The following is a 23,386-nucleotide window of genomic DNA, read 5'->3' as shown; positions in this document are numbered from 1 at the left end:
TGAGAAGGACACTGTGTAATCACAAGGCTCAAGTGAAAGAGATTATGCAGGCAACATAGATGTCTGAACAAAGGGTGTATTGAGGGAAAAGCCTATTTGAACTGGCCCTAGATGGACTGAATGTGATTTCATCAGACTGGAAGGAGAACAGAAGTGGGGATGGGTAGGATTCCATGTATAGCATCTGGCCTGTATAAAGGCATAGAGACCTAAAATTACAGCCATTCCTCCATATCAGTGGGGGATTGGTTCTCCCTGGGACCTCTTACAGATCCCAAAATCTATGGATGCTCAGTTCCCTTATATAAAATGCCATAGTGTTTGCATGGAACCTACACCCATCTTCCTGAACCCACTGTATTATTTCTAGATTATTAATCATATTTAATACATTGTAAGTGTTATAGAAATAGTTGTTATTTAAAGGCTGTCATTGTAGTACAGAGCCATTTTTTCCAAATACTTTAAATCTGTGGTTGGTTGATTTAGCAAATAGGACATCCAGAGATACAGACAGAGATCCTTCATGGCCTATGGTGGGATATAACAAATATGTGGTAGGAGATAAGTCTTTCTGGGTAGATAGGATCTAGATTTGATATGACCTGAATATGTGATGCAAAGAAATTTAAACTTGACCCTGTAGGCAGTGAGGAAATAGCTTATAATTTTAAGCAAGAAAGTGACAAAGGGCATTTGTTAGCTTTGTAACACAAGTGTCAACTATTCAGCATTTCCCCTTGATTGCTTTCCTACTTAGCCCTCCATGTTCTCTAGTTGGGCCAATAACTAAATTCCCTTTCATTGTTCCTTGTCTACCCCAAATTCTGACTGACCTCAGGCTTGTGCTATCTGGAAGTTTGATTTATTCCAGATGTGCCATTCTTTTCTTCCTCTCTCTTTTTTTTTTTTTTTTCAGGTACTGGGGATTGAATCCATGGATGCTTAACGACTGAGCTACATCCAGAGCCCTTTTTATTTTTATTTTGAGACAGGATCTCACTAAGTTGCTGAGACTGGCCTCAAATTTGCAATCCTCCTGCCTCAGCCTCCCAAATTGCTGGGATTATAGGTGTGTGCCACCATCCCTGGACAGATATGCCATTCTTTGGATTGATATGTCATAGCGAAGCCCCAAGGTGTTATGGAAAAAGCACTGGGCCTGGAGTTCAGCTGGACTTGTGATCAAAACTCAAGTTTAAGGAACTTTCAGTTGTTTCCTAACTATACCGCTTTAATTTTTCATGAACATCTTTGCATCTGCAAAGTAAAACTAAACACTATCTGAATGAATTATCTGTGCACAAATGCCACTTTCACTTTTACTGATTGAATTTATTTCCTATCCCTAGCATCTGTTTTGCTTGATTTACTCACTGCTTCTAACTTTCTTTTGTTGACCCTTCCTTTCAATGTATTTATTAAGGAAACACTTTATAACCCAAACAGTGAACCAGAGAGCTGCTTCAGGAAATGTTTGAAATGAGGCTGTTCAGTTTAGCTTGATTGTTCCATGTCAGTGGGTTACAGGAAGGAGTTTTCAAGGTCCCTACGGGAAAAATGAGAAGTTTTCCAGTTTCTCCTTTGTTAGATCTTCTCTTGTAGCATCATTATTTTGTTTTAATGAATTCCCAGAACAATAGGTACACCCATTTGAAACTATGACTACAGGACACATTCCAAAGCCAAACATAAATTATTTTTGGATTTCCCATACTTTTTTCTCCCTATGATTTGTGTGGCTAATATAGAGTTGCTGGAACCATGTATATTAAATCACTTCCTGAATGAAATACATAACCAGTAGGGAGAGGGGGAAGGGACTCTGCATTGCCTTACAAACTTTCTTGCTTTCTTTCAGTTCTACTCACTGTATGAAACTCATGAGCATTTAATAAATTTACACTAAAAGAAAACTTCTTGAGTTGTGTTACTCTGTTAGCCTCGGTTTTTCTCATCAGCTAAAATGGTGGTGGTTTTCAGATAAGCTTTCTAGTCACCTGGAGTGTCTCCTGAAGAGATTGAGTGCTTTTTGTAGATTTGTTGAATGTAGTGAACCCTAAAACCAGACGAGCATTTTTGAAAATACTGATGTTGATGCCACCTGCATTTAAAAAGGAAAGTTGTCATGGGGTTGAGGTCATGGAACATGTCTTATTTATGTTTTATGTTTAGGTTACTATTGTTTCCATTTTTTTTTTTTTGTTATTTTCCTCCTGCTAAGTTTGAAGTAGCAACAAAGGTGTCAAATGGAATTCCTGGAAATTTAGGACTGGAGTTTAAGGGAGCAATAAGAGCTATAGATACAGGTCAAGTATGCTTTCTCCAATATGCTGTGACCAGAAGTGTTTCAGATTTCAGAATTTTTCAAATTTGGGAATATTGCATATACATAATGAGATATCTTGGGGTTGGGACCCAAGTCTAAATATGAAATTAATTTGTTTCATGTATACCTTATATACATAACATGAGGATAATTTTGTATAGTGTTTTTAGTGTGCTTTCATTTTGACAGTGATCCATTATAGGAGGTCACATGTGCCAGTTTCCACTTGTGATGTCATGTTGACACTCAGAAACTTTGAGATTTTGGAGCATTTATAAGATTTCAGGTATTCAGATTAGGGATGGTCAAACTGTAGAAGGTTTTCTTAAAGGATAAAACAAGTAAATAAGATTAAAGCTGGGAAGCATCTTTTATCTTAGTCAATTAAGACTAAGATCCAGAGTTAAGGGGAGAGGCTATTTTTGCTCATCTTTTAAAAATTATTTGTCTGTTTATTTGGTGTTCAAAAGGGACAGCTGTGCATGTGGGTGGTCAGAATAGGGAGTCAGAGTCCAAGTATGAGAAGGGCACAAACTCAGAAGGGTATTAGTTTGGGGTGTTGGAGTTTAAATATATTAAAGATGGTGTCAGGACATCACATGGGGCCCTCTTTAGTGTCAGAACCTGAGCAGGATAAAGGATAAAGAAGGCACCTACATGAGACAGTGACTGTTTTGTGAGTGAGAACCTGACAAGTATGAGAACACCTATGTAGGGAAAATAGGTGGGAAGGAGATGGGAGATTGGTTATATGCAGGGACATTGTTCAGGAAAGAAAAAAGAAATTGGGGTGATAGGATCCATATTTTTCATTGTCAGTTGAAAAAAGGTACAAAAATAGGAAGGGAAAAAAACCTAGGTTGAGCCCTATCATGTTTAATAGAAATTACAGCTTTAAGTGAGTACTTATGGTATACTATGTGTGTGTGTGTGTGTATAATATATAAAAACATATTTTATATATGTAAAATGTAAGTATGCAGAAAGCATTTTGGTCAATATATAGATATGGATGTGGAAATATATATGAAAATATGTATTCCTACCTATGTCCACTAAGAGAGTTTGGTAACAGCAACACACAATAACAATGAACATATTTATACCATATCTTACTTTCTAAAATACCATTCTTAAGTAAAAGGATTCAGGATTCTTTGAAGAAATGACTGGTTCTAGGAATGGAGAACAAAAGTACAAGATGAGTCTGGGATGTCTTTTGTGACAGAGATTAAGAGAATTGTCAAAGCACGATAGCAATGTGTCAAAAGGGTACATAAATGCACACGAAAGAGATTCTCACTAGCTAAATTTTAGAAAATTTGAACATGAATGCAATAATAGCAATGGATTATAATCCATTGAACAAAATAAGAGTCTACATATCTATATAAAGATTGAATAAATAAAATGTTTTATAAGAAATAGTTTATTTGCCTAGTGTTAATGTACTTAATCAGAAAATAATCATTCTTATAAGGAGACAAATAATATATTAACAGTGAAGAGGCTTGAAATATACCACTTTGTTGGGGGTGGGGAGCAGTACTAGGGATTGAACCCAGGACCTTGTGCATGATAGGCAAGTACCCTACCACTGAGTATCCGCAGTGCTTTTAATTTTTTTTTTTTAAGACTGGGTCTTGCTAAGTCACCCAGAGTGCACTTCAGTTTGTGATCCAGCTCCCTCAACTTCCCAAGTAGCTGAGATTATAGGCATGTGTCACTGGCCCAGCTAGACACAACTTGTATCAAGTTATCAAATAAATGCCATTAATGGGACAAATAAAAAAAAAACATGTGCCCTCTGATAAGAAACAATTAGGAGAACAAAGCTTTTCGTAAGATCTCTGATCTTCTTGCCAAAGATATATATAACCTGAATCTACTCATGAGGAAATATCAAACAAACCAAAATCGAGAGATTGTCCACAAATAAATAGCCTATATTCAAGATTGTCAACATTATAACCTCAAGAAAAGATAAGATCTGTTCCAGATAGCGATTTCATGTAGGTATTCCTTCTGTCACTTTTCCAGAAATTTAGTATTATTCCAAATTTTGTATCCCCCCAAATGTCAGTTGAGAAATTAGGAAGTGAGAAAGAAGCACTCAACATAGAAATCATGATGGTTTGAAGAAATCCACTCATGTCAAGTTCAAAGCAAGAGTACAAAACACTGACAGAGGGCTAGAGGTGTACTTTAATAGTAGAGCCTTTGCCTAGCATGCACAAGGCCTGGATTTGATCCCTAGCATTGCAGATGGCGATGATGATGATGATGATGATGATGATAGTAAAAATAAGAGGAGGAAGAAGGAAACAGTTAAAAGTTGAGGAACTACATTTTTAGAAAGGAAGCCAGGAGTTTCTGAGAGGAAAAAGTCATGGTTTAAGCAGTTAGCCTGGGATATGTGGTTGTTAGATATGTGTATGTCTATGGCCCTGTGTGCTGCTAACAGTCATTCTTGTAAATAAAATAAATAGTAATAAGTTTATGTGCATAGTGTACTTTACTCAAATCCTATGAACGGTGTCCCAAGAAAAAACAAGCTTAGGAAGTGAAATAAATCCTTAAGTCGGCAATTCTGTATAGTGTTCTTGACCTTGCTTAGGAGATCCAAATGTTATGCTATTTGAATACTTCCCAACAATGTTTGCCAGTTGTGTCCTCATTGAGTAATGCAATATTCATTATGGAGAACAGTTATTTGCAAAGCCAAAAAAAGATTTTCACTATTTTTTTAAAAAGGAAATAAGCTTATATGAGACAGCATGTTCTCCTAAAGTCCAAAGTGAAGATGCTTTTGAATGCAGTCGTATCAGTTTGACTAACATCAACACAGAAAAAAATATTTTTTCTTAAATAGTAAAGACATTTATTTCCTAGGTGGGAGGAGTGAAGACAGAGTAAAGATTTCCTATGTGTTTTTAAGTAATAGGAAAAAAAAATTCTGACAGTCCTGTTTTGTCTGGCTTTCTAGAAGCAGAAGTTGAGGCAGAGAATTTTGTGGAAGAGCATTATGGAGGGGGTCCTCTCAGGAGAAGGAGAGTGAAGGAGGCAGTATAGAGGGGGGAAAGCCCAGCAAGGATAAATTGGTGAGGCGTAAAGGAGCTTGGCAGAGTTTGCAAAACATGGATTATTAGTATCCTATGACCCATTTAATCCACACAGCAAAGTAAGTTTGTGTAGCCAAAGAAATGATTTTGTAATCAGCTGAGCATAGTGGTACACACCTGAAATCCCAGTGACTTGGGAAGCTAAGACAGGAGGATTGCAAGTTTGAAGCCAGCTTCAGCAATGCAGCAAGAACTTGTTTCAAAATAAAACAACAGCTGGGCTGGTGGTGCCTCCCTGTAATCCCAGTGGCTCTGGAGGCTGAGGCAGGAGGATTGTGAGTTCAAAGCCATCTTCAGCAAAAGTGAGGAGGTGCTAAGCAACTCAGTGAGACCCTGTCTCTAAATAAAATACAAAATGAGGCTGAGGGTGTGGCTCAGTAGTGGAGTGTCTCTGAATTCAGTGCCCAATACAAAAAAAGGGGGCTGAGGATGTAGCTTAGTGGTAGAAACCCCTGGGTTCAATCCCTAATACCAAAAAGGGTGTTATGATTAATTATTTTATATATTATTAGTACCTTAAAGTAGCTTTGTTCCCTTCCCTACCTCACTGCATATCATAAAACATAGTAATGTCCCAGTATAACCTCATATTTAGTTCAATGTGCACAGATTTCAAACTGTTTGTGCATATAGCAGAATAGTGAGAATGCATTTCTTTTATTTGCATTCATACTTATCCACTAGTAAACAGAGTTTCCCTTGGGGTATTTGATCTCTTAGTTTCAACCACCACCTCAACATTATTAACTCCCAAATCTTTGCCTCCCAGTCATCTCATTCAGCCTACACAGCATCATTATTCTATCTGTCCCAGTATCCCACAATGTTTATACATAGTAGATGTTTCTTAAATGTCACTCACTTAACTCAGGCTGGTCACTTATCACAAGGGAGGTATTGTGAAATTGAATATGTGATTTGGAGCCCAACTTCAGAAAAATTTAACTGGGCATTACTTAGCATTTCCAAGCTTCAGTTTCTTGTCTGAGTTATAATGTGGGCTGGGGTTGTGGCTCAGTGATAGAGCACTTGCCTAGCATGTGTGAGGCACTGGATTCGATTCTCAGCACCACAAAAAAAAAATAAATAAAATAAAGGCATTGTGTCCATCTATAACTAATAAAAATATTTTTAAAAAGAGTTATAATGCCATAGCATAAAAAGGATGGAGAGGGCTGGGGATATAGCTCAGTTGGTAGAGTGTTTGCCTCACATGCACAAGGCCCTGGGTTCAATCCCCAGCAACACACACACACAGAAAAAGACACAGAAATGATGGAGAAATTAAATGAAAGAATTTACTTGAAGCACATAGCCCAATGCCTGGAAATGGATAAGTACCTAGCAAATATTGGTTGTTTTTCTTTTGTGTTCAGTGTTTAAAATATTTATCTGTTCTGATTCTACTTTCTTAGGTCTTTTATTGAAGTTATCCTTTATTGAAGATATCCTAATTTTCTTCTTACCAGACTCATCAAGCATCATTCTAACAACCTAGAACAAGAAATTTCTATTGAATGATTGATACTGGAGATTGAACCCAGGGGCACTCTACCCCTGTACTACATTTCCAGTTATTTATTTATTTATTTTTGAGGCAAGATCTTGCTATTTTGCCAAGACTAGCTTTGAATGCAGAATTCTCTTGCTTTAGTCTCCTGAGTAGCTGGGATTACAGGTGTGTGCCACCATGCCTGACAAAGAAGTTTTATAAAAGAACAGGAAACCTCAAAACAAGTATTATTTATTTCATTCAGTAGAACTTTACTGTTGATGATCTTTTACTAAGACTTAATTTTTTTTAAATGGGGGAAAGGGTCGGGTTACATATAGTTGGGCATAATGTTGTCTTTCTTTTAAACAGCTTGCTGATTATTTTTTTAGTAAAAGTTACAATTTGGGAATTTGCACTTGGGAGGTAGAAAATTTATAGTATTGGGGCTGGGGTTATGGCTCAGCGGTAGAACACTCATCTGGCATGTGTGAGGCCCTGGGTTTGATCCTCACCACCATAAAAATAAATAAATAAAATAAAGGTATTATGTGCAACTATAACTAAAAAATAAATATTAAAAAATAAAATATGACCAGTACATTTCTCAATACTGTATCTGATTTTAATCTCAATTATTTGTGAACTCCATTTATATTTGTACACAGGCTCTTATTTGGTTTTATATTCATTTTAATTGTTCTCAACCCTGCCCCCCACTTAGTATTTAGTATAGTCTAGAGGTACATAACTAGAGGGTGACTGAGTATATTAAGTAAGTACTTCACAGTTCTGTATTGTCAAAGTAAATATACAAAAGAAGGCATAAGAATAAGTGGCAACTTCAGCTGGGCGCAGTAGCACATGCCTGTAATCCCAGTGGCCCAGAAGGCTGAGGTAGGAGGATCTCAAGTTCAAAGCCAGCCTCAGCAAAAGCAAGGTGCTAAGCAACTCAGTGAGACCTGTCTCTAAGTAAAATACAAAATAGGACTGGGGATGTGACTCAGTGGTTGAGTGCCCCTGAGTTCAATCCCTGGTACCTCCCCCTCCAAAAAAAGGATAAGTGGCAACTTCAAAGGGGAAAACTACCCAAGTGCCCTTCAACTAATCGATGGATAAATAAAATAGGGCCTATACATACAGTTGAATAATATTCAGCCACAAAAATTAGTCAAATGTATGCCCTAACATGGATGAACCTTGAAAACATTATGCTAAGTAAAAGAAACAAGACACAGAAAGCTGCATACTGTATGATTCCATTATATGAAATATCCAGAGTCAGCAAGTCTATAGACACAGAAAGTACAATAGAAGTTACCAGGGACTGAGGGATGGGGAGTGATTGTTTACTGGGTACAGAGTTTCTATTTAGAATGATGAAAAAGTTCTAGAAATGGATAGTAGTGATGGTTGCACAGCATTGCAAATGTACTCAGTGCTCCTGCATTGCATACTTTAAATGATTCAGATGTTATATTTTATATGTGTTTACCACAACTGAAAAAGGAGGGGTTGGGGACTTAGATGTCATTATTATAAGCCTCCTATTTTTCTTTCTTTATAGGAGCCATGGATAACAGAGGTTTTCAGCAGGGGAGTTTTAGTAGCTTCCAGAGCAGCTCCAGCGATGAAGACTTGATGGACATACCAGGAACAGCTATGGATTTCTCCTTGAGAGATGATGTTCCTCCTTTAGACCGAGAAATAGAAGGTATTATCATTACTGATGACAATAATTTCTTTTTAAAATTTACTTTAGATTTATGTACAGTAAAATTTCCTTTCTGACACACAGGACTCTGTATTTTAACACATGCCTAGATTCTTGTAACCTCCACCTCTGACAGGTTCAACCCCATAAAGAATTCTTGCAGTCAGACCTCCCTCCTCTCTAGCCCCTTGTACCACTGATCAGTCCCTGTATTCTTTCTTTTTGATAATGTCATATACATTAAATCACATGTCACCTTTTGAGACTAGCTTCTTTACTCAAGTTAATGCCTTAGAGATTTATCTTTTTTAAATGAATAGCATACCCAGGAATAGGATCACTGGGTCATATGGTAAATGTATATTTACCTTCCTTCCTTCTATCCATCTGTCCATTCATCCATACACACATACTGGGAATTGAACCCAGAGGCACTCTGCCACTGTGCTACATCCCCAGACCTTTTGATATGTTATTTTGAGACAGGATCTCACTAAGTTATTCAGGTTGACCCTGAACCAGGGATCCTCCTGCCTCAGCGCCGCCCCCCCCCCCCCCTCAAGTATCTGGAATTTCTTTATTTACTTTCTGGTATGCTGTTCTCTGAGTTTTAACACATTTCTTAGCACACATGTCTGAGCTAGTATGTTTAACTTTATAAGAAACTGCCAAACCACTGTCCAAACTGCCTATACCATTTTGCATCTGAACTAGCTATAGTCATGACAGTTCCACTTGCTTCACATCATTTACAGCTCTTGGTATTTTCACTAATTTTTATTTTAGCTGTCCTAAGAAGTATGTAGTGTTAATCATGGTTTCAATTTAATTTCTTTAATGGCTAATAATGGCTAACATCAATGTCATGTGCTTATTTACCAGCCTTACATATTCATTGATGAAGTTTGTGTTCAATTTCTTTTCCCATTTTGTAACTGGATTTTTATTAACTAGAATACATCTACAAAGTGAAAATTCTCCTAATAAGTTGTTTGGTTACCCACTTTCCCATGATTGTATACAATCTTATGATACGGTTGTACTGTAGTTAACTAAACTTGTGTTAATGCACATTTTAGTTGTTTACCATGTTTTGCTATTACAAACAATACTGCAGTGAACAACCTTGTAGATACATATCTGTTAAGCATATGAACAGCATTTTTGCAACTTGAATGTAATAGTGCTTTTTTCTCTGACAACCTCACTGTGTTGAATATCATCATTTTAAAAGTTTATAATATGATAGGATAAATAAATAATTTCCATTATTATTTTAATCTTCATTTAAAATACTTTTATTTTGTTTGGTACTGGGGATTGAACCTAGGGATGCTTTGCCACTGAGCTACATCCCCAGACTGTTTAAGATTTTTTTGGCTGGCCTCCAACTTATAATCCTCTTGCCTCAGCCTCCTGTGTTGCTGCGATTATAGGTGTGCACCATCATGCCCGGCCACTTAAAAATAATTTTTATTTAATGGAGTTTAATGTGATTTCACGTGTTCATATGATGTTTCTATTTTTCTAATGGTCTGATTATCTTTTCTTATTAATTTATTGGAGTCTTTACTATATTATTACTAATTCTTTGTCTGATATAGGTTGGACATATTTTTCCGTTTCTGGTTTGTATTTTATAACTTTGTTTTCACAAATCTACAAATATTTTAATTTTTATATAGTCAGTTATATCCCCACAAAAGTGGGGACTTCTGTGTTTCTTCTTGTACTTTTAGAAAGGACTTTATAGCTTTAAGATTAAATTTGTAGAATTACTTTAAAACTATTGTAGGGTACTTTAACTGACCAGTGTTGCTATTCTCAAAGACAGAAGACAAGGAAGTACTGTCAGAATTCATTACTTAGCAAATTTGTTTTAAGGGCATGCAACTTTGTAGACACTTTAGGTTCTGGGAATTAGCAGGGCTTTGACACCATCCTTATCTTCATTAAATTAATTCTAGCTAGCTAAACAGCCACACAAAGTACTTATGATAGTTCCTACCTCTTAGGGTTGTTTTAGGATTAAATGAGATAATACCTATAAAGTACTTATAACTGTATGTGGCATAGAGTTAAATGCTCATAAAGTTAAATATAAAGGATCATCCAGGCATGATGTTGCACTCCTGTAGTTCCCATACAGGGGAGGCTGAGGCAGGAGTTTCACTTGAGCTCAGGAATCTGAGGCCAGCTGGGCTGTATAGTGAGATACTATCTCAAACAATTTAGGTATCATTGTTACATTATTATTTACTGCTATAATTCTATAGCATAGGTTCTATAAATTATGTCTTGTGTGTGTCTGTGTACCTACAGTGGTTCAGAAATTTCACAAAAAAAGGTATATTGGAGCAGGTACTTGAAAGATTAGCTGTTTTGTAGGAAGGAGAACATGCCAGACAAAAAGTAAGGTTTTGCAGAAAGATATCAATAAGCATAAGATACAGAGGTATAAAAAGACAGAATGTAAGCTCAAATAACTAAGTCAGAATCTTGCATGTCATGCTAAGAAGTTGAATTAGCTGAACATGGTAGTGCATACCTAAGTTCCCAGCAACTCAAGAGATTGAGGCAGGAGGATTGCAAGTTTGAGGCCAGACTGGACAAGTTAGCAAGACTTTGTTCTAAAATAATAAACAAGGTCTGGAGATGTTGCTCAGTGGTAGTGCACCCTGGGTTTCAATCCCTGGTACTGAAAAAAAATTTTTTTTAATTAACCTTAACTTATTATCACTGCAAGGACAAAGCTCCTTCATCTATTTATTTAATAAATAGTTTTTTGAGCACCTACTGTGAGTGAAACACTATTGTAGATACTGTGGATACAGTGGTGGAACTGAGACAGATATTGATCTGAACTTAGATCTTGTGAGAGAAGATAATAAATGAGTAAATACAGTTGTCCCTTGGTATCAGAGGGGGTATTGGTTTCAGGACGTCCTCAGACTCCAAATTTGTGGATTCTCAAGTCCCTTAGATAAAATGGCATAATGTTTATATAGAACATATACATATTCTCCTGTATTCTTTTTTTTAAAAATATTTTTAGTTGTAAATGGACACAATACCTTTATTTTATTTATTTATTTGTATGTGGTGCTGAGGATTTAACCTAGTGCCTCACATGTGCTAGGCAAGTACTTTACCCCTGAGCCACAACCACAGCCCTCCTCCTTTATTTTTTAAATCATCTCTAGATTACTTATCATACCTGGTAAAAAGTAAATGCTAGGGCTGGGGAAATAGTTCAGTTGGTAGAGTGCTTGCCTCACATGCACAAGGCCCTGAGTTCAATTCCCAGCAGCACAAGAAAACAAAAACGAAAAAGCACCACAAAAAATAAATGCTATAAAATACTTGTAGTGTTTTTTAGAGAACAATGACAAAATAGTGTACATATTTAGTAAAGACACAGTTTATTAAAAATATTTTCAATCTTCAGCTGAATTCCACAGATGTGGAAACCTTTGAATACACAGGGCAAATTGTAGACAAATTACATAGTAAATTACTCAGTGTGATAAGTACTAGGATGGAAATAAACTGCATGGCAATAGATAATAACTTAGGAATAACATTTAAGTAATGGATGCCTCTTTCTGAGGAAGCAATGAATTTGGGTGAGCCTTTCAGTATAAAAACCACAGGTTAAAAAGGATGAATAGAAGTTTACCTAGAACAGAAGTTTGCCTACAAGAGATAACTCAGGAAAGTGCCAGCAGGTGACAACCCTGAATTTAAAGTTCACAAAAGGGAGATACTCATGGTTTAGTGTTTAATGATTTTTCATATCTGCCTACTTCTACAAAAGAAAACTGTGTTTGCACATCACTTGCACTTACATGCATTTAGTATCCATAGTGGGTCAGTTATAATAGCAATCATGGCTCTATCTGGCTAAGCCAGTTTGGCCTACCTAGTTATCATGGTTGCTTCTAATAGAAAATGGTCTCATAGAATCCATATCACCAAAGTACATTGTGTGTTCGTGTTGGTCTCAGTGATGATTGGGGCAAGCGACAGTTCATTATTCCCATTTCATAGAGTAGAAAACCGAGGCAGATTAAGATTCTTTTTTCACATTGCCTGTGATTATAGATTGGGCTTTTACATGAGAATTCCTTCATCCTTCTTCACTAGCTTTTATAGGAGAATTACTGCTTGTGGTTTTCAAAGTCTGACCATAAAATAATGTGGCTGCTTTCTATGAGCCACATGCAGAAATCAGTCCACTTACTATAATCTCTAGTAATGCAGTTTTCTTGCTTTGCTTTCAAATCATTCTTACTTTATTTAATGTTTTCACATGGGGTTTCCTAATAGACAGTACCAACAGAAAAATGGTCACAACGTCCTTGATACGTGACGGTAAAACTGTGCATAAAATACTACATTTTGTAGCAGGCACAATAGCACGTACTAAAAGGATTAGTTGGAAGGAGCTTGAAAGGCAGTAAAAGTGGTTCTTGTTTTCCAGATGGCTAGAGGAATTGATTTATGGGGAATGAATAAATAAATTATGCATGGCATGGCTAAATGCATCTGAGGTAGTGTTATAGTAGTCAGTAAATTAGAAGAAACATAAACACAGAGATCTGAAAGAAGCAGAGGGGGAGGAAAATAGAAAAAGGGAAACATTCAGAGCTGTTCTCATCGTCCATCTGTTCTCACTCCCTGCCTCTGCAATCTAGACCTCATGGTCAGCACTGCATTCATTCATTCATTTAGTATTTATGGAGGACCCAGACATGAGCCCAGCACTGTGTTATTCTAGTAGTGCTCTCCCATTCCCTGCTTTCCCTCACTTTCTTGTCTTTCTACCCAGAATGCATTAACTATTTGCACAAGGAGACATTCCTGGCAGAGAGAGCAACACACGTAGAGGTGCAGCAGCGTGAGAATGCCTTTTGAATTCCAGAAACACAGACTCTGCCTGTCTGAGGTCTAAGGTTCCTGGGTGTGGAGGATGGTGGCCCTTGGAGCAGAAGGGAGGGCAGCAGGGGATAGGCTGGATAGCTAGCTAGAAATCTAGGTGGGGTCAGATTGTGTGTGCTTTGGGATCTTGTAACCAAGTCACTTCAAATGATTTAAAATCAGAGGAATGCCATGATCAGATTTGAGTTTTTGAGAATTGGCAGTATAGAGGATGGATTGAGAGGAAGTGTCAGTGAGTGGGAGATCAGTAAAGCTGTTGTTATTTTAAAAATCTAGGGAAAAGATCAAAAGGCCTGAATGAAGACAAAGGAATGAAGAGGAAGGAATAATAGGTTCTGGAGAAATTTCACAGGGGAAATTGATATGACCGATTAGATGTGGGGAATAAAATAGAAATGGGTCAGGGATAACTTCAAAGCTGAAGCATATTATGAGGTAGGGTGTGTTCCCACATAACACCTGTCGAGACTCAGCATAACCTCCCAATGTCCCAGAGCAGAACAAGAATCATAGCAGTTGAATGAAATAAATAGTCAATGAAAACATGATGGAACTTGAATTCCATCAAGTAACTTGTGAAAAAGTTCTGTTTGTTCTGCTATGTTGTAGAAAACTCATAATTTTCCTCCAGGGAGAAACGGAAAACATCTTGGACTCCAGCTCATGGAGAAACCTACCATTCTAACCTCATTTAGGCTTCCCCTGAGCTGCCCAACTAAAGCAATTGTGTGGATTGTGTGTGGAGGAGAAGAAAAGGTACTTCAAAATCCATCATCCTCATAATTCTGGAACTCCCCTGGACACTTAGTCTGGGAGGGTGGCAGTTAACTGCTACTTTTTAAGCTTAAAAAAATGTGTCCCATTTCTAAACCTCTGTGGGGCCAGATGCTAAATCTTTAAAATGATATCTATGATGGTGTCTGTAGGCTTGTGGTTACTTCACAGGGATATGGGGAGCTTTTAGAATTGATGTCCTCTAATGTTTCACCCTTTTATTTATTTCTATTTTTAATTAACTAAAGTACATATTTTATTCAGATTTACTTAGTGATTATTTAATGTCTCATCCAGAATTTCACATTACATAGAATATATCGTGTCTTGTGCACATTCTCAGACTTGCCTGTTTTTGGGTGACCTTAAGGATTTTGAGCACTGCTCAGGTATTTTGTAGAATGTCTCTTAGTTGGAATTTATGTGATGTTTTTCTCATGATTAGACTGGATTATAGGTTTTGAGGAGGGAGACCACTGAGGTCAAGTGCCGTTCTCAGCACATCATATCAAAGGTCCATCCTGTCAACATGATTTACTGCTGTTGATGGTAACCTCGATGGCCTCGATGATTGATTGCTTGTCAGGTTTCTCTACTGTGAAATTATTCTTTTTTCCACCATTCCATACTATACTCATTGGAAGGAAGTCACTGTGTAGTCCACACTTAAGTTCTTCACCTCTTTGAAGGTAAAACATCTACAGAAATTATTTAGGATTAAGATTTGTCTGTTTTCTTCCATTCATTTATTTAGTCAATCATTTATATCATTATGGATTCATTTACTTTATACTTTGGGTTGTAATTCATTTCTACTTTATGTTGTTGCTCAAATTATTCCAGCTTGGGCCATTGGGAGCTCTTTTAGTTGTCTCTGTTTCCCTTTGATAAACCCCTATTATTGTGTGTGTATTTTTTTTTAAACCATTCCCTTACTTTTGGACACTACAATATGCTCCAGACCTGTGTTATATATTTCCTGCTCCAATACTAGAATCAAGCATCTCTCCAAGGAGCTCTGGTTCCTTTATTTAGAAAATATTATGGCATAATCCGCTTGAATCAAATGTATGAAATATGAGATGTCAAGAGCTTTATAATGTTTTGAACAACTAATAATTAAAAAAACACAAAGGTGAAAAAAAGAAAATATTATGGAACCAAGCAATGGGCAGTATGTTTGCTCATTTCTATGAAGACATTCTTGCTACTAGGCCTCTTAGCCAACTAAGGAAATATATGTGTGTATGCAGACACACAAAAGCATGTGGGCTGGTGATACAGCTCAGATGCTTGCTTAGCATATGTAGGACCCTGAGTTCAATCACCCAGCACCATAAATAAATACCCCATTGTGTATGTATGTATGTATGTATGTGTGTGTGTGTGTGTGTGTGAATGTATGTATGTATGTATCTATCCATCCATCCATCCACTTGAGTCTAAAGCTAAGCATGAAATGTAAGGAAAACTTGAGTCTAAATTAAGCTAAAAACTTAAACTGATTCTAATTCTAACCCATCACTACATGGATCATCTTAGCCTCCCCGCCCCCACTTACTTATCTGTGTTACCTTCCTCTGGAACAAAGAGAAACCTGGCTCCTATCATCCATCATCCATTAGTTCATGACTAGTATACATGTATACTGGTTTTGGAATTGTTGACCAGTACCCTCTATGAGAGACAACTTTATCTACTAGAATGCAGTTTTTAAAATTTTTTTTTGTAGTTGTAGATGGACAAAATGCCTTTATTTTATTTGTTAATTTTTATGTGGTGCTGAGGATCAAACCCAGTGCCTCACATGTACTAGGCAAGTGCTTTGCTACTGAGCTACAGCCGCAGCCCAAAGAGTGCAGTTTTTATGCACAGTTCTTTTTGCCTTTGCTCTCAGATTCCTTTCTAGTTACTTGGTTTAGCACCTTCTCCTCTTATCCCCTTCAGTGAGGCTGTTTCATTAATCTATGATACAGATATTCTTTTGTCACATTCCACATTCCACCCTGGGATCCTAAACTCCTAAATGATTTTTTAATTTGCATACATTAAAGTTGACTCTGTACTGTGAATTTCTATGGATTTTGACAAATGCAGAGTGATATGTATCCACTATTACAGTGGCATGAAGAATATTTTCACTACCCTGAAAAACATCTATGCTTTACCTCACCCTTGCAAGCTCCCAGAAACCACCAATCTGCTTTATTATCTCCATGAATTTGCTTTTTCCAGAATGTCACATATGTGAGATCATATGGTCTGTAACCTTTTCATACCAGCTTCTTTCACTTAGCAATATACATTTAAATTCACAAATGTTGTGGGATACAATAGTGTATTCCTGTAATCCCAGAGGCCAAGACAGGAGGATTGAAAGTTTAAGGCCAGCCTCAGCACTTTACTAAGGCCCTAAGGAGCTTAGTGAGACCTTGTCTCAAAATTAAAAGAAAAATAAAGGCTGTGGATGTAGCTCAGTTTTAAAGCACTCCTGGATTTCAATCCCCAATACCTAAATAAATAAATAAATCCACGGATGTCTTTGTGTGGATTGTTAGCTCATTTTTTTTAAGTACCAGGGATTGAACCCAAGGGTGCTCAACCACTGAGCCACATCCCTAGCTCTTTGTTATTTTTTATTTTGAGACAGGGTCTTGCTGAGTTCCAGGCTATACCATTTTGTGTTCATAGCAACAAAGAATGTAAGTTCCTCAAAATTAGCATTGTTTTAGATTTTGACCATTCTAATCGTGTGGTATCTCATTATTGTTTTAATTTGCATTCCTCTAGTAACAAATGGTGGTGATTACTTTTTTTCATTTACCATTTGCCATACGTATATTTTTTCTTTGATAAGATTTAGGTCTTTTGCCCATTTTAAAATTTAGGTTGCTTTCTGACTGATGAATTTTAAGACTTCTTTGTATTTTGAATACCAGTCCTTTATCAAATATATTTTTCAAGCCCATGGCTTACCTTTTCGTTCTTTTTACCTTTTCATTCTTTTTACAGTGGATTCTGTAAAACCTTGCACATGCTAGGCAAGTGCTGTACCACTGAGCTACATCTCCAGTTCCTGTAGTTTTCCTTTTTTGTAATATCTTTATTTGGTTTTCATATAGAGTAATGGCCTCGTGAGTAAGTTGTTCCCAAATATTTCTGGTGTTAATTGATATCATTATATTACTATTTTCTGGAAGATATTGTGAAAAATTGGTATTATTTTTTTCCTTAAGTGTTCAGAAGCACTTGCCAGAGAAACTGACTTTGTCAGGTAGAAGTTTAGGCTTTAATTTAAGTCTGCCTTCTTTTCTAATATTAAATGCTATAAATTTCTCTATAAGCATTGCTTTTCATGCATTCCACAAATTTTGGATATTGTGTTTTCATTCACTTCAAAATATTTAAAAAATTTTCCATTTTTTGCCAATAGGTTATTTGGAATTTTCATAGGTTATTTATAATTTCCAGGTCTTTAGGGATTTTCTAGCTTTCTTTATTTTATTTTTTGGTACTTGGGATTGAACTAAGGAGCACTTATCAACTGAATCACATCCCCAGCTTGTTTTATTTTTTATTTTTTTTTGTTTTGTGAGATGGCCTCACTAAGTCTCCAAGGCTGGCCTTGAATTTGTGATCCTCCTGCTTCAGCCTCCTGAGTCACTGAGATTACATGTGTGTGTCACCAGTTCCTGGCCCAGCATTTTTTTCCATTACTAGTTTTTATTTTAATTTCATTGTGTTAGGATTTATGGCAAACTGCCTATGACTTGGGTCATATTTACTGTATGGTATAACTAGGTGTCAGGCCAGATTTCTATATTGTTCTTATTTTCATCACCCTTCTTGATTTTGAGTTTCCCTAAGTACATTTCCTCTAGAGATTCTCTGTTTTGAATTCTTTCAACTGTAATTTACTATTATTATATTAGAGTCCTTTGGTATGGTGGTAAAGTGTGGGTGAGGAAGCAGTTCTGTAATCTTCTGATTAATTCTCATTGTTTTATTGGGACTCTCTTATAGCTGTGACCTTCACAAATTTTTCACCTGTGATATTTAGCTTTTTGTTCTCCCTGCTTTCCATTCCATTCCCTGACTGTTATCATTTGCAATCTATCTATTTACCTGAAACCCTGTCCCTTGTTATGTTCCCCCTTAGGTGAAACTAGAAAGCTAGAAGGAGCTGGAGTTAGGAGGAATGCCCTTACCCCAGTTGGGATAAGACTCAGGCCAAGTATTTTGCCCTGGGGCATATTTCACAATGAGGATTATTCTCCTCCCCTAGAAGAATGAAGAGGGGATTTTTTCTTGGACCTTCACTGTGAGAACTTGGTCAGGTTCCTGGAAGTAGAGGTTTGGTCTTAGACAATCCCCCGAGACCGTGGATCCCAGAAGTTTCTTAGACTCACATTGGTCTATACACAGCCTTCAGCAGTTCGTCCAAGTTGCCATTTAAGCTTTTCTACCCAAGTTATGGCTCCAGCCTTTTCAAAAGGTAAGCAGATCTCAGCTGTGTCTCTGTGTCTCTTTGGATAAGTCTATATCTTCAGATGTTGGGTTGATTGTTTATTTTGCAAACCACATTTCTCTGATGGGTCCAGGAAAAAGTCACTGATTTTTCGGTTTGTCTAATCTTTTCTTCTAAGGATGAGCATGATAAATTTTAAGCTGTTTACTTGTAGGACTGAGTCAGAAAGCTTTCCATTTATTTTTATTTTTTAATATATATATATTTTTAGTTGTAGTTGGACACAATACCTTTATTTTATTTATTTTTATTTGGTGCTAAGGATTGAGCCCAGTGCCTCGCACATGCTAGGTGAGTGCACTGCTGCTGAGCCACAACCCCAGTCCCTCCATTTATTTCCCAATCAGTGAAACACTTTGGTCTACTCTTGATAGAAATATAATATTTTTAAGGGCATTTGGTAGTACTATAATTCCTGAGTGGATTATTTTCCACCCCACCGTGTTCCAATTTATGCCATGTGGTAGAGGAGTTGTGGTAATGCTTCAGGGACGTGGCTTGCATGTTCCAGGGTCTGTGGCTATCAGAGATAATTTAACCATGTTGGTGTAGCCCTAGTTAACCATTTGCCAGAAATGTTGGGTCCCAGGAAACTACTAGATTCTCCTATATTTGACTGACAAACTGAATCTTACCTCTCTTCTAAGGATTGGTAGCACCATTTTATGATCTTGCCTGAAGAGTGTTCTCAGATAACTATGCAATTACACTACCATTCAGAATTCCTCAGAGATAAGGTCTTCACAGAAATCATTCCATACAGTACATGAGTGATCATATCAAGAATCATTGTTCAAATAATAAAGCATGAAGTTAGAAGGGACCTTAAAAATCATACTTGCTCATATCCCTCCATTTTATAGATGAAAAACCTGTAAACTCAGCAAGATTAAGGAAGTTGCCCAAGGTAACAAAGTAGTGAGCTGTGGAGATGGGATTAGAATTCATATCTTCTCATTGCTAGAAAAATAGGTCCCTCCAATCACAAAGGCTTTTTTCCATTAACTCTCATTTACAAACTAGGCTTTCCTCCTAGTATTCAACAGAAACTATCATGTATCTGTTCCTAAATATCACAGTGGTCTGCTGCCCAAAATATAGGACTGCTCTGCATGTCTTGTCTCTACTGTTCTGAGTTATTTTTCTTTTCAAAATCACTTACACTGGGGGGACCTGGATGTGTAGCTAAGTAGTGGAATCTTTATCTAGCATGCGTGAAGCCCTAGATCCAATCCTAGCACCACACAAAAAAACTTACATAACACATAAATGCACCTCACTATAAAAGATTCAAATAGCACCCATGTATATAAGATGTGGAAGTCTCCACTCTAAACCCAACTGCTGAAAAGAAATCGGTATGTTCCTTTCAATTGTTTCTCCATCCAGTCACACACAAACAGATACACATAAAAACATATTTTAATTATGATTGTTTTAAGTTTTAACCTTTATTTTTATTTATTTGTTTTTTATGTGGTGCTGAGAATTGAACCTAGTGCTTCACTCATGCTAGGAAAGTGCCTCACTAATGCTAGGCAACCACTGACCTATAACTACAGCCCTAATTATGATTTTTACTTGCTTTTTTCACGTGCAATATGTCAGGGATATTTTTTTTTTATTTCAGTACACATCTGTCTGCTTCTTTCCTTGCACTAGTCCCCTATTATTGAACACTTTCATTGTTTCCAAGTATTTTATTAATACAAACTAATACTAGGTTTTCGTTAATACAAACAGCACTGCATTGAATAACATATACATATTGGTGTGAAAAAGTGTAACTATTTCTTTAAGGCTAATTTCCAGATGAGATATGTGCTTTGTTCTAACCATTCATTTTTCTTTTCTGTCTATGACATCAGAGTCTTCTCAGTGATTTGAGAAAAGTCTCCTGATTGGTATTTCCTCTGTTGGAAGTATTTTCCGCCATTAGAGAATAATTGCTACTCTCTTGTGGGGACTTCTTTTTGGATATTAATAAAGAGAAACCATTGTAGGCTTAATATAGAAAAAAATGAGAGTATTACTGCTTCTAAAAAGTAATTATGTATCTTTATAAAAAATCAAGCTACCTGAAGAATTTCCCAACACTATAGCATGTAATGTACGTTTCTGGGCTCACTGTCCATCACAATCTGCATCCCTTTGTCAGCCCTCCAAACATGTCAGTTTGGGAAGGAATGAATGAGGAGCAAATAATAGAGCACAGACCTGTTTTCTTTATATGGACAGCCCTCTGTGCACCTTTGACAAATCTAGCCCATTTACTTCCAATTCTACATTGATTTATGTGTCTTTCTGTTCAGTGGGATCCTGCAGATGCCAAGCCAAAAATCCTCATGCTGTTTGTCCTAACTCTGCTAATTAGCACCCTGGCTGTACTGGTGTAGCAGGTTGGGAACTTCCAGATTGTAGCAGATGCCGGGAGTGGGAGGTATAAAAGACATAGACCCTCAAGCAAATGCCTACAACCCAGGAGGGATAGGACTGTGTCCAACTGGAAATTAGGAGCCAGAGTTGGTATAGAGTCTAGATTCATGCTTGTTTTTAGTTTCCCCTGTCCCTTTCTTCTATGCCTCATCTTCCTGTTTTCTTAACTCTTGGAAATAATGTCAATACTATATACCATAGGTTTGTTGCAGTTTTTACAGTTCCATTACCAATTTTCCTCAGCAACCCTTGTATTGTCTAGCTCTTAGCAGAGTTAGTAAAGAGTTTCTTCTTCCTTGTCCTTCTGGTGTCTTAGACACTTAGGTTAAAACTTGCAAGTTTAAACCTGCTGTGAGCAAGAACAAAAGCAGTGGTTCCCTAAATGAGAGGAGGGCAGAGGTGATATTCAAATCAACACAGGACACTGACCTATCAGACTGAATGTCAGACAGCACTGGGAATGAATCCTGGGGCCTCCTGGGGTTTTAGCTGCTGGATCCAGGAAAAATTCAGGAGTTTCTAAGGAATAGTAGAGGTGGAGAGGGGGGGGGGTCCTCAGGAAAGAGCTTATTTATCTATGGCTACAGAGGTATTTCAGTATTTAATGGCCAGTATGTCATATGAATGCATACCAATAGAAGAGTCTCCCTGAATAAGTTTTCCAGGGTCAAACTAAAATAGTACATTAAAACACAATGTGGGCCAGGTGCATTAGTGCACATGTGTAATCTCAGCAACTTAGTAAGACCCTGTCTCAAAATAAAAAAATAAAATGGGCTTGGGATGTGGCTCATTGGTTAAGTGTCCCTGGGTTTCAATCTTTGGTATCAAAAACAAAAACAAGGGGCTCGGGTTGTGGCTCAGTGGTATGAGCGCTCACCTAGCATGTGTGAGCCCCTGGGTTTGATCATCAGCACCACATAAAAATAAATAAATAAAATAAAGGTATTGTGATCACCTACAACTAAGAAAAAAATATATTTTTAAAAACCATAATGTGTCTGGGTATAGGAGCACACACTTGTAATCCCAGCAATTGGGCAGGCTGAGGCAGGAGGACTACAAATTCAAGGTGAGCCTCTGCAATTTAGCAAGGCCTACCTCAAAAAATAGAAAAGACTGGGGATGTAGCTCAGTGGTAGAATACCTAACTTATATGAGGCCCTGAATAATAGTAGTAATAATATTGGTAGTAGTAATAATAAAAATAATAATATGGTCCAGCAGTACTATCCAAGGTTTAGTTGGGAGAGCTACTCCACTAATATTTGCTTTTTGGTGACTGGATTTGGATAAGCAAGATTGAAAGCAAGATAGAGGCATAAATGACAAGATAGAAGGGTCTCACAAATGTTGATTAATTTTAGTGTTTTAGCTGTAATCTTTTCTCAAATGTGTAGGTGAAATGAAATGTGAAAGCTTATGACTTATTGGGAGATCTTAGAATGGTCAAAGCAGTCCAAGAATGGGAAGTAGGGTGTGCCAGTATGGAGGAGATAAGTGACACATAATAGATTCTTAGTGTTTGCTGTTATATGGAGGCAAAATTTAAATGACCACAGGATGGATATCTGCTGATGTGTGCTAGGCATCATGTTGATTTTTTTTGTTGATGTGGTCGTTGTTCCAGCCATGAAAAAATACAATATATCCCTGGGAAACTGAAATACATTTTGAAAGGGACCATTTGAAGTCCTGTGACACATACCAATACCTCAACCCCATTTCTTTGAGTGCTCATTTCTTTCTCTAGGCTATTGTCAACAATTAAGCCCTCCCAACAAGTGTGATCTTACTAAAGCCAGTACTTCAAGATCTATGCTGAGGTTTCCTTTTCTACTTTTTCTCCTTGTGTCTTTGTTAGTGTTTAACTAGTTCACTTAATCAGTTACTATTCAGCCCCCAGGTAAATTTCTAATGGCTTCTTAGTTAGGGAATGAAGTAAACATTATTCTCAAATCAGAATTTGTTTTCATGTATTTTAAGGAGTGTTTCTAGCCTTAAGCATCAGGTGACTTTTTAGAAAAAAAATTAGAAAGTGGTTTCCATA

General features: G+C 37.0%; 1 protein-coding gene and 1 non-coding gene across 4 annotated transcripts in view; both read left to right on the top strand.

Annotated features, from left to right (window-relative positions):
* The window catches only part of Clcn5 (chloride voltage-gated channel 5), a 162,875-nt gene that overhangs the window by 104,246 nt on the left and 35,243 nt on the right, over positions 1 to 23,386 (top strand). For all 3 annotated transcript variants that reach the window (XM_071606218.1, XM_071606217.1, XM_071606219.1), the window contains one exon: positions 8,511 to 8,657. In XM_071606218.1, coding sequence (XP_071462319.1) covers positions 8,511 to 8,657 — 147 coding nt within the window. The remainder of the gene's footprint in view (positions 1 to 8,510; positions 8,658 to 23,386) is intronic.
* On the top strand, positions 6,626 to 6,698 carry Trnav-cac (transfer RNA valine (anticodon CAC)). The gene has a single exon. It is a non-coding gene; the product is annotated as a tRNA-Val (tRNA).

This window comes from Marmota flaviventris, chromosome X (genome assembly GCF_047511675.1).
Source record: "Marmota flaviventris isolate mMarFla1 chromosome X, mMarFla1.hap1, whole genome shotgun sequence".
Lineage (NCBI taxonomy): Eukaryota > Metazoa > Chordata > Mammalia > Rodentia > Sciuridae > Marmota > Marmota flaviventris.
The sequence above is the reverse complement of the archived record's forward strand: the minus strand, read 5'-3'. Positions and strand labels throughout refer to the sequence as shown.